The following is an 11,906-nucleotide window of genomic DNA, read 5'->3' on the forward strand; positions in this document are numbered from 1 at the left end:
GTTGATCAGTAATTGGTTTGTACTTTTGCAACCTTCGGTAATTGTGACTCAATTTTCTTTCTGAAGCTGCCCACTGCCGTGGTTGCTCTCGCTCTCTCTGACGTGTGCCTCCATGTAACGATAAAACAGCAATGGGGTTCACTACCTAGAATTCAGGTGTTGTATCTACTGAATCCATGCATGAGGCATCTTGTGTCAGATACGTAGTCTTCAGCTTCATACTCATCGATAGCATCCCATGGAAAATAGTATCAGATATAAGCTCTCCGAGAGTGTGAAATTCGAGATAAACTTCCTTAAAAAAATAGAAGTAAAGAACTATTAACAAAAAGCGGGGTTAATGGATTTCATTTCCTTTTTTAAATGGGCTTGTCCAGATCATTTCTTATTGGAATAATGGAAATAACGCAATGCAATCAAATGGGTGGATGGTATAATTAAGAATAATTCAAATAATCTGCAAGCATATGGTTGAAGAAGCCTTCATGCAAGCCAAATATTGTTTGAGAATTGATATAGATATAAAAAGATTATATAAAAATAAATTTATAAATTAACATAATTTTATGTGATCCATCATATTTAATTTATAAAATAAATAAATATTTGCAAACGGAGTCGAAAATTGAAAAATTGCTTAATTACTGGGTGATAAAGGAGTCTCACAGGGTCAGTTGCATGAGGTACAGAGCAAATATAGAATTCCAAGAAAAATGTGAGAGAACTGAAAGCAAACCAAACAAAGCATCATTTCCATGGTACTGTTCAATCACGAGGTCTCTTCTTTACGTTCCCCCACCAAGTTACTTCTGATCTCCACGCTTCTCACACAGGCCCCTCCAAAGTCCAAACCCCATCCCCCACCTTCAAGCTAATATAATATTTTATATTTTTAACCATACAGTTCAAATTAATTCTTTGCAGTTAATGCCTCTTCAAATTTTTAATTAATTACAATTTAGAGGGCTTAATTCTCGTTGTTTTCTCTTTTAGGACTATAAGTTTCGTATGAAATAAGAGCTGCGGACCAATCACGAGTTAGGAGTTTGAATTATAAGACGAGATGTTTTTAGATAAAAATTAAAAATTAAATAAAATATTGTTAAACTATTATTATTATTATTTTGAGATTTAAAAAAATTTACTTATTTATTATATTTTGTTTAAAATTTTGAACGATGAGATTGGATGAATTGAAATCATCTTTATATCCAAACACAATCTAAATCATGCTGTAATTTCTAATGAATTGTGGGGACAAGTACTTTCAATTGCTTCTAGATTTATATTATATATGAAAAATGATAAATCTATATGAGAAATAATATTTATAATTGTGTTTGTGCAAGTGTCTTGTAGTCTTTTTGATAAAAATGAATTAATACAGAACCTATATGAAAAAAAATTAATTTTTTAATCGTAAATTCTATTTTTTTTCAAAATAATTATATAATATTTACATATTCTTTTAACTATATGTAATATTACTCATTATATATATATTTAGTTCTATAGTGAAAACTCATGCACATAGAGCGCATACAGCTCGGAAGAAGAAAAGTCGTCTAATGTGACAATTACTGCACGTAATTTTTCTTAATTTCATTTCTCATCGCATGAGCTTTGACGCGACATACCATGGTTTCCTATTGTCTCTTTTATCTTCCTCTTAAGGTTGAATTTGAGTTTAATAATGTTCCGAAAAAAGACAAGAAGCAGTAATATGTCACGATGGCCACCAAATTACAGTTTCACATATAAATGACGGTACGAGGTAACAGCAATTTTCCAACTTGTATATATCAGTAAGATAACATCGTAAGTTTGTACGTACAATATATATGTTAAATTAGTACGAACCGGAGGGAGCGAGCCATCTCTCTTTAAAAACTGCCCGAGCTAGCTTGGAGTATCCTCAGCGAAACCTTTGAACTCGAGAGAGAGAGAGAGAGAGAGAGAGAGAGAGAGAGAGAGAGAGAGAGAGAGAGAGAGATCGCGCGCGCGCACACACACTGGGACAATGGTGAGTGACCGGAAGACGCCGGAGGCGGCGGTGCAGCTTGCGGAGGAGAAGGTTGCTGCGGCGGAGAATGGCTCCATTAGTGGGCCCCTCGTAGGGAGGAGGCCCCCGGAAATGAAGGTCTCGGTGGTTCGCTGGAGGTCTGACGTGGGTTACCTTGTTCTCAGACTTCTGTGCGTGTTGACCTCGGTGGCAGCTCTATCGTTCATGGTCACGGCCATGGAGGCCAGTACCGTCCTCATCTATGGCTTCCAACTCCCCGTTTACTCCAAGTGGTCTTTCTCCCACTCGTTCGAGTAAGCCTCCCGATTCAAATTACCTACATGCGCTTCTGGTCTTCTCGATGTTGTTGCCGACGCCTTTGTTTGGTTGCTGAGAAACGTCGGAAATGGATTCTTGATGGACTACTAGTTGAAGTAGTCACTGTTCTCTAAAAAAAAAAAAAAAAGTTGGGAGTAGTGACCGTGGACTTCAGCTTTTCTTTTCCATCCTCTTTCTGGTTGGGTCCCAACATGAATTATTCGAATTATAGTATTTCTTTTCTTTTTTTTTCCTTTTTTTTTATTAAAAAAAGGAAAAGAAAAGAAAAATTATTATTATTATATTGTTATCATCATCGTTATAAAAATGAATCCTCACTTTGGGATTTTCGGTAGACGCAGATTGTGCTGGGTGGAGGCTTGTCTTTCTTTTTATTGTATCCCAAATGATTCGAGTATATATTTTCAGAATATGACTTCATTTTCTGAAGTTCCAAACAGAGCATGGCAAGGCTCATCCAACAAGAAATTTTTCCCCTACTTGCGTATTCTTTTGTTACAATGTCCGCATTTTTCTCCACCCACTCCACTAGGTTTTTCACTTTTCACCAAAAACTTGACCAGAGAAAGCGGGTCGTCGTTTTGGCTGGTTTGTCAGGTTGTGAGGATTCGGTTGAAAAACACGTTGACGTGGTTGCCCTTGTGTTCTTTGGCGCTTGTAATCATGTAACAACAAATTTTGGGAATTCTCTCTGGCATCTGAATGAACAGAACCAGACCCGTGAATGATTTTTTCTCCTTTTTCGTTTCCTACTCTTTCCCGTCTAGTTTGTTTGTTTCTTCATAGATCACTTTAGGCTGGGTCTACTCGAGTGTAGTACGGAAGCTTTTGTGACTCTCCATCAAACAAAACAATAACACTGGAGGAAAGTAATTTGAAATTTAATTTTGTTGTCTGCAATAGGCCCTTTTTCTGTGCCTAAGGCCGAGTTTTAGACACCCCAAGCCGTTGGATGGTACTTGCTTAATTTGAGGTTGCGTATGAGTTTAATATGTTTCTCCTGTGCCGAATTAGGTATAATTCATCTAATAAGTGTGAATCTTGACGTGGGAAGTGTTTGAACATTAGTTGTGCAGTTTAAAGTTGATATTGCGTCTGAAGGCACATTGAGCTTAAAGGTATGATTTGTATGATAAAAAGTTGTTGAACTCTGAATTTGTGGTGGGCAGGTATCTAGTTGGGATTTCGGCTGCTGTTGCGGCTCACTCCTTGCTGCAGCTACTCATTAGCGCATCAAGGCTGCTGAGGAAGACTCCAGTGATCCCCTCACGAAATCATGCATGGCTTATCTTTGCCGGGGATCAGGTAAAAGTGATTCACCTTTTATGGATTAGCTAGTGGTCTCTCATGAACTAGCTAGCAGTTGCGAGAAATTATCTTAGAGTAAAACGCTAAATGTACGCATTGAAGAGTGTAAGGACTATAGTCTGAAACGTAAATGTACCGATTCTCGACACGGGTTATATGCTGACATAGTTATATTGCATAAATCTTAAGTGAAGATTGAAGAGGTTTAGAAAAGCTCAACGGGCCATATATTCTTTCCTTATATGAGCAAAAAGTACACTTAGTTATTTTATTTGTTCTAACATACTTGCAAGAGTCTATTTAACTACTTTTAGAAATGATGTTTAATAAATCTCCTTTTGTTCCAACAGATAAAAATCATGTACTCGACTTGACCACTTGGATTGCAATAGGTTAGGTCATTAAGATTGTGATGTTGCCAGATGAATGAAGTATATATATGCATTTTGCTATCCAAATGCATCATAAGCCTATCCCTCACAGAGCCGTATGGTGGAAAAGAAAATATTTGAATAGAGTTGGATAGTTTCTTAGGAGGGCAGTTGATTCCTTTTAATCAACTGAGTAATTTTGAAGGATACACAATAGACAGATTCCTTTTAATCGACTCTCAGCAAAATGATGCTTTATCAGTATCTTAGCCATTAGATAGACGTTGGAAGATACTTCATGATGTTCTCCCATAGCAGTGTCCTCTGTCAGCTTCCGAGAATATGATTGCATCCATGTTTAATATTATCTAGCATTTTGCTGTTTTTTTAAACTTTTTAATGTTTTTACCTTGTATAAAGTAGAAATCCAAAAAAAAAAAAAAAAAAAAACATATCATCATTGACCTGATTTCTAGTGTCAAGGTTTTTTTGCATTATAATATATGTCAGTATCAATTTTCTGGCTCTGCCTTTTATTTAAAGCTTCTTGACAAAGAAAATCTCATTCATGCTTCCCACTCTCCCAGAATTTTGGCTTCCATTTGGGCCATACTTCCTTGATACCTGTTTTACGTTTTTAATAAAACCTGCAATTATTTATCGAAAAGAACAAAAATGGGTATAAACTTTAGGCTGGCTACTGTTTTGAAGGTTTTGAAGTGCCTGATTACTTTCGGCTTGCAGGCATTTGCATATGCAATGATGAGTGCTGGGTCAGCTTCAACAGGGGTTACCAACTTGAATCGCACAGGAATCCGACATACAGCTCTACCAAACTTCTGTAAGCCTTTGCATAGCTTCTGTGACCATGTTGCCATCTCAATAGCCTTCACTTTCTTCAGCTGCATCTTGCTCGCCACTTCAGCTGTCCAGGGTGTGATTTGGCTGTCCAAAAACTGAACTTAATCACCTCGCTTTTCCACATGATATTGTTATTATGCGTCCTCTATAAAGTATATGACTTCTAGGAAATAGTATCTGCATCCTTTGTTTTACTTCAAAATGAACAATGTTTTTGTATTTTGAAAACAACTGTAGTCGAGATCTAGCACTTGGTGCCCTTTGTAAGGAAGGAGATGCATGGCTTCTCGATGAGTGCTTGAGCCATGGGAATCAATGTGTATTATTAGTATTGATCATTTGATATGCAACCCATCGAAAGGCTTTGTGCTAAGGAAATTGGTATGGCAGGGGATGACTCTGGTTTATGACAGCATTAATTTGTCTATTATAGGTTTGCAAATGTGAGATTTCAAAAGCATATCTAGATCTGACTCCAACCCAATGAAGTTTTGACTGCATTCCTTTTTTTTTTTTTTAAAGAAAAAGAAAAAGAAAAAGAAAAAGAAAGAGAAATCATCAAATTAATACTTTCCTTTCTTTTGGCTTAAAGGGGACAGAAAGGGGGATTTTCTTTTTTAGCATAGTGGCATATGAACGCAGCTACATTCATTCACATTCTTGCAAAATGATTTCTAGCTAGTTATTTCAATACATTATCTGAGATAACCCATCGTTCTTTTTTAAGCAATTTTCGGATATTTACTGAGATACCCATCGTTCTTTGTTAAGCAGTTTTCGGATATTTACAACCAAGAAAATACAATCAAATACTAATCGGCTTTCTTGATGGTATTGATCATAATATCTCGTGCATTTTCCCAATCGATTCTTTGGTTGCATCCACGATCATATCCTTCTCAAATAATTTTTTGTAGTTTTGTTTCTTTTTTTCTGAATGCAACCTGCATGGTTTGCTTGACATGAAGCCAATTTTCACAAGTTGACACGACAAATCTGGTGTCAATACGGTACTGGGCTGAACAAAATATCAAAAATTCTTAACAAGACAAATCTCGTGTTAGAACCTTTTTTTAATCTCATGGATATTGAGTTAAATCGAGTTTTTTATGAATATTAGTGAGTTGAAATGGTAAAGTAAGTTTTGTAGAGTTCACTTAAGATGAGTTTATATGTATTTATGAGAGGTTGACAAAGGTTGTGGGTCCTACATGTAAAGAGATTTTGAATTGATATGAGTTTAGTAATTTAAAAATTGAATGTTTAGATGTTAGACTCAACTTAAAATTAGATTGAACTGAATTGATTTCAGCTGAGTTTAAATTCCAAACGGGGCCGGAAGTGCAATAAGGATTACTTGGATTTCCCTGAAATAAGTTCCCAATAATTTTATTGACCTTAATTTAAATGCAGAGCGCCTTAATTTACCTTAATGAGAAAGAAATGTGTATATTTCAATTAAGGCTTGGTCATGCCTGATGTGAGTTCATTTCTATGCAGACGTCACTTGCATTTATGAGAAACTATGAAATATACTGCATTGCATTTATGTCCAGTTGGTCATGCATGAAACGGCCGGGTTCATTATTTAATAGGTAATTACTATTGGGCGACAAGATGTTTTGGGAAAAATGATAAAAAGTAAAAACCTAATAATTATTAAAAACTGTCGTGTTATTAGAGTAAGATAATTGTATGATAGTGTAATTTTTTAAATTACTCTCGTAATTTGATTGGGACGTATAATTATGGATGAATTGAATTTTTTTTTTTTTTAAAATTATTCTCTGAACTTAGAGACTTCGTATGGAAAAGAGATAAGACATATAACGTGCATGCATGGACCTAACAGTATTTATTGAGTCTTTTAATACTGTTCGAAAAATTCACGTAGAGTGATAAATATTATAAAACTCACTTAATGTGATATCTAGCTCATTTAATACTCTTAATGTTAGATAATAACTTTACAAGACCCTATCAGCATCTTAATGATGGATTGAGAAAGCTAGCTAGAGCTGTACTCATTAATGATTTCAATTAATAAAGCTGCTTCAATGAATGCACAAAACTTCAATCCTCATTTACTCCTCACTTACATCACAAAGTCTATAAATTGGGACCTTGTACTCAACTTCTTAATCAGAGAAAATCTCCACACACAAGAAGAGAGCGAAACTACTGAGGAGAACAGTATGGGGAGAGTCCTGGCAATGATGGTGGCGCTATCTATGGTTGCGCTAGTCGTGGCACAAAGTCGTGAGGAGTCTTTCTGGAAAGAACCAGAACCAACCCCATCTCCCCCTTCCCCACCAGAGGAAGCACCACCAGCCGGCGGTGGTGGAGGTGGTGGCGGCGGCGGAAGTGGAGGTGGCGGCGGCGGCGGTGGCGGTGATGATTGTGGTAAAGATTGTGAAGTGACGTGTTGGATCTGGAAACATGTCCCCACGCATTACGCTATTTGCTTAGACCTTTGTAAGGGACACTGCAAGCAGTTCACCGTCTCTGATGCCATCCATAATTGCACCTTTGCTTGTGCTGACTCAATGGCCACCAAGTTTGGCTCAGGTATATCATGTTCAAGAACAAAAGAATCCTAATCTTAGTATTTGCTAATTTTCTATTTAAAAAACCAACAACTTATATAATGTTTCAATTTTTAGGATATGCATGCAGGTTTGTTAATGTGTTGTCTATTATCGTATGCTAGCTAATTCTTTGCTGTTGATTCCGCTGATGCAGATAAAGAAGATTATGTGGATGTCTGCTTCAACAAGTGCAGGAAGAAGGGTAATTAGCATCATGTGCTTGTGATAAAATATAAGACAATGAGATGAGTCTTATATGATTAATGCAAATAAATGCTTCAAATGTCATAGAGTTCTAGCTCTTTTCTTGTTGTCTTCGGCAATTTATATGCAATATATATGAAAAAAAAAAATTGTCATCTCGAGGCCAAGGAATTGTCCAGTGTATTTTATTTTCTTGTGAACATTAACCGGACAATCTAATAGTAAACAGGCACTTGAACAGATAATTATATGAATCCTACCTTATGAAGGGAAAAAAATAGAATATTAGAAACTCCTAAGATTATCTCATTATTATCACATCCCGTTTGTGTGATATGCAAATATGGTGAGATTGGTTATAATAATGACGGAGATACTCTATATTAATGATCTACCTTTATATTAACGTTGGCAAGAGGTTTAAGTTTGCGAACTCCATACACTTCCATTACTTATTTAAGTGATCAGTAAAAATAAATAATGAGAAAAATGAAATACTATACAGCAATTAAAGTTGTCAAACAGACAACAATGGCTCGTTTATGTGTTAATGTGATTTCAAATAATTTGAGATAGTTTTGTAGAGATAGATATACTCTTCATCCAAACACACACAACTTATTTCATCTAAAATAACCTCACTTTTTCATCTTAACTTAGCACTGTTCATTGATGAGGCTTTTATTATTATTCTATCACTACAACAGTAATTAATTAGTCATTGATGGGATCTACAACTGTTTTAACTTTTCATAAAAGTTAATTAAATATATCTCAACCTATTTAATATAATTAAACGCTTACATCTCAATAGGATTCACAAAACTCATTCAAATATATTAACTTACTACTATTTACAGATAAATTCAAATCATCTAAGATACAACTCTTAATATCTAAATAGAGCCAATTGTTACATAACATACTTCGTGTGTTGTTTTCTATTCTTCTTTAGTCTTAGAATTTAAGAAGAACTCTAGAAAGTCATAATTAGAACAATATTCACACAAGTATTTAATTAAATTATTAAAGAGTTTGATTAATCACTACAAGAAAAATAGTCTTTTGCGACCAATTTATTGTAACGAATTTGGTTGCTAATAATCTTTTCGTTGAATAAATTATAAATTGATAGTAAAAGACCGTTTTTCTTGTAGTGAATATTTTTACCGATGATAATAGTAGTCAATAACTGCATCATTAATTTCAGTCAACTTTAGAAGAGGTATGGAGTTCAAAAACCATCTTTGTTGAGATTAGGTTGGAATGTGACGTGCTGTAGGATGATGTGCAAAGACCCCATTTGGTGTTTATAAATAAAGTTGGAAATTCATAATGCTCATGTATGGCAAGTATTTGACCGTACGTTATTGACTACTAGTTGCCACTAAAACCAGGTGCTTCTATAGAAATGTTTGTTTTAGGGTTCTGCGAACTATTTCCTGTATAATCCACATAAATGTTTTTCTTTTAGATTCAAGCATGACGCCAAAAATTGGTAATTTTTCACTGCAAATCAACTAAAAAGTGGCTATTTTCGTTTATCCCACAAAATAATAAAACCAAACAGGAAAAAAAAGAAACTATGATATTCAGAGATTACCATGGCTTGATAACAAAACAAGAGAGAGAGAGAGAGAGAGAGAGAGAGATCAGTTGTACCATGGATGGATGATTGGGTTTGGTGGTGAAATGGAGTTTTGAGAGCATGAGAGAGAGAGAGTGAGAGATTACTAAAATGGAGACCATGCTGGGGTTCACGGGAGGGGAGACGGCGCATGTGGTTGGGAGGGGGGGAGGGGAGGAAAGAGAGAATGGAGGGAAAGTATCGGGATGGGAAAAGAGAAATAAGGGAGGAAAAGTGAGTTTTAATTTTAAAAATATTTGTGGCGGTTCATTATCGCCGCAAAATCTACTAAGTTGATTGTTGCAAAAATTAATAAACGCTTTCAGTGTATCTAGCAGAATTATCTATGTCGACAAAAAGTAGTTTTTACTAATTATTTTTGCTCGCTGGGCATGATCTCGCTGCTAAAATTTTATTTATTTTTTATGAGTAGTTTTTATTTCATCTTGGAAAAAAAAAAACACGTGGGAAATGGGCATATCTGTTGTAGTGAGGTTAGAGCACCCAAATAAATTAGATTAATGGAAGTTCCAATAATGGCCAAAATTTCAAACCCCAATTTATTGTCTACTCGTTTATGGTAAGAGAAATGATATTTGCAGTCGTGGTTGTGCAAGCGGCGTGCAGTCGCTTTGAAAAAAATAAATTAATATGGGACCCACATGAAAAAAAAACTAACGTTTTAATCGTAGACCCCACACTTTTTCAAAACGATTGCGCAGCGTTTGCAATTTCACGATTGTATGTAGCATTGCTCTTATGGTAAAGTTTTCCAAAACTATGAGCTCATGGTCTTTTGCTCAGCTTGTAATTTGACACTGTTTCAATGGATCGAAAGAAGAAAGTGCGGGTCGATATAATTAAGGAGATTGCACGAGGAGATTTTATTTTGTTTTGATGTAAAAATAATATATATGTTGGCATATTTTTATGACCAAATTTACTCTAATCAAGTTGTACGTCATTGTTGAGGTAGCATATATATATATAATATATATATATATATTTATATACATGTATTACTGTTAATTGCATATATATATATATTTATATATTTCTTGGAATGGGTCATTGTTGAGGTTGCAAGTTGGGTCTTTTAGAGGTACATTAATGTACATAAGAACAATTTGTAACAAGATGGATAGGCTGGCCACGAAGCATGGTTGTTCATTTTGAAGAGGTTTTTCAAATGATTTTCCATGCACTTTGTAATTACCAAGATGATCATCTCTATATTGATTATTTTATTTCTTTATTAAAATTTGGTTTTGATATGTGATATCTAGATTTATAACCGATCTAAATAATTAAAATTGTTTGGATCTCATGTAATTATATATATATATATATATTGGTCTGGTTTTTGTTTGTTAATTTTCTGCTCAACGTGATTTTTCACATTAAAATTTGGATATTAAAAATAATGAGTAGTATTAGAAGGTTAGAACACCCAATAAGTTGCAGAAACTGTAGAAGATCAGTGGAAGTTCCACTCGTGGCAGGCCAACCCATTTATTAAGTCCACTCATCCTTGATAAAATATTCCATCTTCCAAGTCTATAAAATCATGAATTTGTTACTCAAATAGCTTAAATTTGTCTTAGTTTTAGAACTAAAGAAAGAGAGTTTGGATTGATCAATTAAAGAAAACGAGATGAGGATCAGAGTTATGCTCATGTTCATGACCGTGCTGATGATGATGTTTGTGCTAGTTGTGGCAGAAGTAGTAGTACTGGATGAGGATGATCCTCATCATGATCGCCGGTTTGACGATTATTGCGACTTGCTCCCTTGTCGTCGAGTACCAAGACGACCACGTTACCCTCCCCCTCCACCTCCTCTTCCTCCACCTCCTCCTCCCCCTACCTTCCCCCCTCCCCCACCAAAAGGAAAACCTTATTGTGCTTATCGATGTTCTATGGAGTGTGAACGTTCGAGGCATAGCCGGTACCACGGCTACTACTGCTATGAGAACTGTATAGAACGATGCAGGCATGGGCTTTCCCCACCATAGTACTCAATTAATTCCACCAATTTTCGCTGATCAGGTATTCACCCTCCCAAAATTTTTTTAAACTTCAAAATACCCCTCAAGTTTTTTTCATAATTCAATATAAATAGAAAATGGCACCCCAAAAAATTTATAAACCCCCCATATATATTATTTCGAAATTTTTCTAAACTTCCTATATATATATATAAATAGAAATCATGCCTATCACCAGTTTTTTTCTATAGCCCCAAAATTTTGTATAATTCTTATATATTATGAATTGTCTATGATATAGCCCCTCCAAGATTATATTAAAATTAAAGTTTACGAGAAGTAATAACTTTATTAATTTGGATCACAAATTTTTTTTATTATACGATATTTAGGCTTTTTAATATGGAGTACATAGTGAGATAAATAAAAGAAAAATCATTTCAACGTTAATGATTTATATGAAAAGTAGTTGATCAGAAGTTTTATCCCTAGACGTCATTAAGTCAAAAAGATTTATTTAAGGTTTCAATTATAGCATTATAATGTGCTCAATATGACACAAAAAATTAGATTTTATTTTAAACTTGATAAGTTAACTTACATACTAGAATGAAATATG

General features: G+C 34.9%; 2 protein-coding genes across 2 annotated transcripts; both read left to right on the forward strand.

Annotated features, from left to right (window-relative positions):
- The first annotated feature begins 1,860 nt into the window (after window positions 1–1,860).
- LOC122282083 (CASP-like protein 3A1) lies at window positions 1,861–5,254 on the forward strand. The gene is made up of 3 exons (XM_043094018.1): window positions 1,861–2,316; window positions 3,511–3,646; window positions 4,765–5,254. The coding sequence occupies exons 1-3, from the start codon at window positions 2,021–2,023 to the stop codon at window positions 4,978–4,980; spliced, it is 648 nt and encodes a 215-aa protein (XP_042949952.1). The 5' UTR covers window positions 1,861–2,020; the 3' UTR covers window positions 4,981–5,254.
- Window positions 5,255–7,014: 1,760 nt separating this feature from the next.
- On the forward strand, window positions 7,015–7,918 carry LOC122303311 (small cysteine and glycine repeat-containing protein 8-like). The gene is made up of 2 exons (XM_043115045.1): window positions 7,015–7,449; window positions 7,624–7,918. The coding sequence occupies exons 1-2, from the start codon at window positions 7,077–7,079 to the stop codon at window positions 7,677–7,679; spliced, it is 429 nt and encodes a 142-aa protein (XP_042970979.1). The 5' UTR covers window positions 7,015–7,076; the 3' UTR covers window positions 7,680–7,918.
- The last annotated feature ends 3,988 nt before the right edge of the window (window positions 7,919–11,906 follow it).

This window comes from Carya illinoinensis, chromosome 1 (genome assembly GCF_018687715.1).
Source record: "Carya illinoinensis cultivar Pawnee chromosome 1, C.illinoinensisPawnee_v1, whole genome shotgun sequence".
Taxonomy (NCBI): domain Eukaryota; kingdom Viridiplantae; phylum Streptophyta; class Magnoliopsida; order Fagales; family Juglandaceae; genus Carya; species Carya illinoinensis.

Coding starts and splice junctions, on each gene's coding strand:
- LOC122303311 (XM_043115045.1), top strand. CDS start 7,077: ATGGGGAGAGTCCTGGCAATGATGGTGGCGCTATCTATGGTTGCGCTA. Junction 7,450..7,623: donor GGCCACCAAGTTTGGCTCAG/GTATATCATGTT, acceptor CCGCTGATGCAG/ATAAAGAAGATTATGTGGAT.
- LOC122282083 (XM_043094018.1), top strand. CDS start 2,021: ATGGTGAGTGACCGGAAGACGCCGGAGGCGGCGGTGCAGCTTGCGGAG. Junction 2,317..3,510: donor TCTTTCTCCCACTCGTTCGA/GTAAGCCTCCCG, acceptor TGTGGTGGGCAG/GTATCTAGTTGGGATTTCGG. Junction 3,647..4,764: donor TTATCTTTGCCGGGGATCAG/GTAAAAGTGATT, acceptor TTCGGCTTGCAG/GCATTTGCATATGCAATGAT.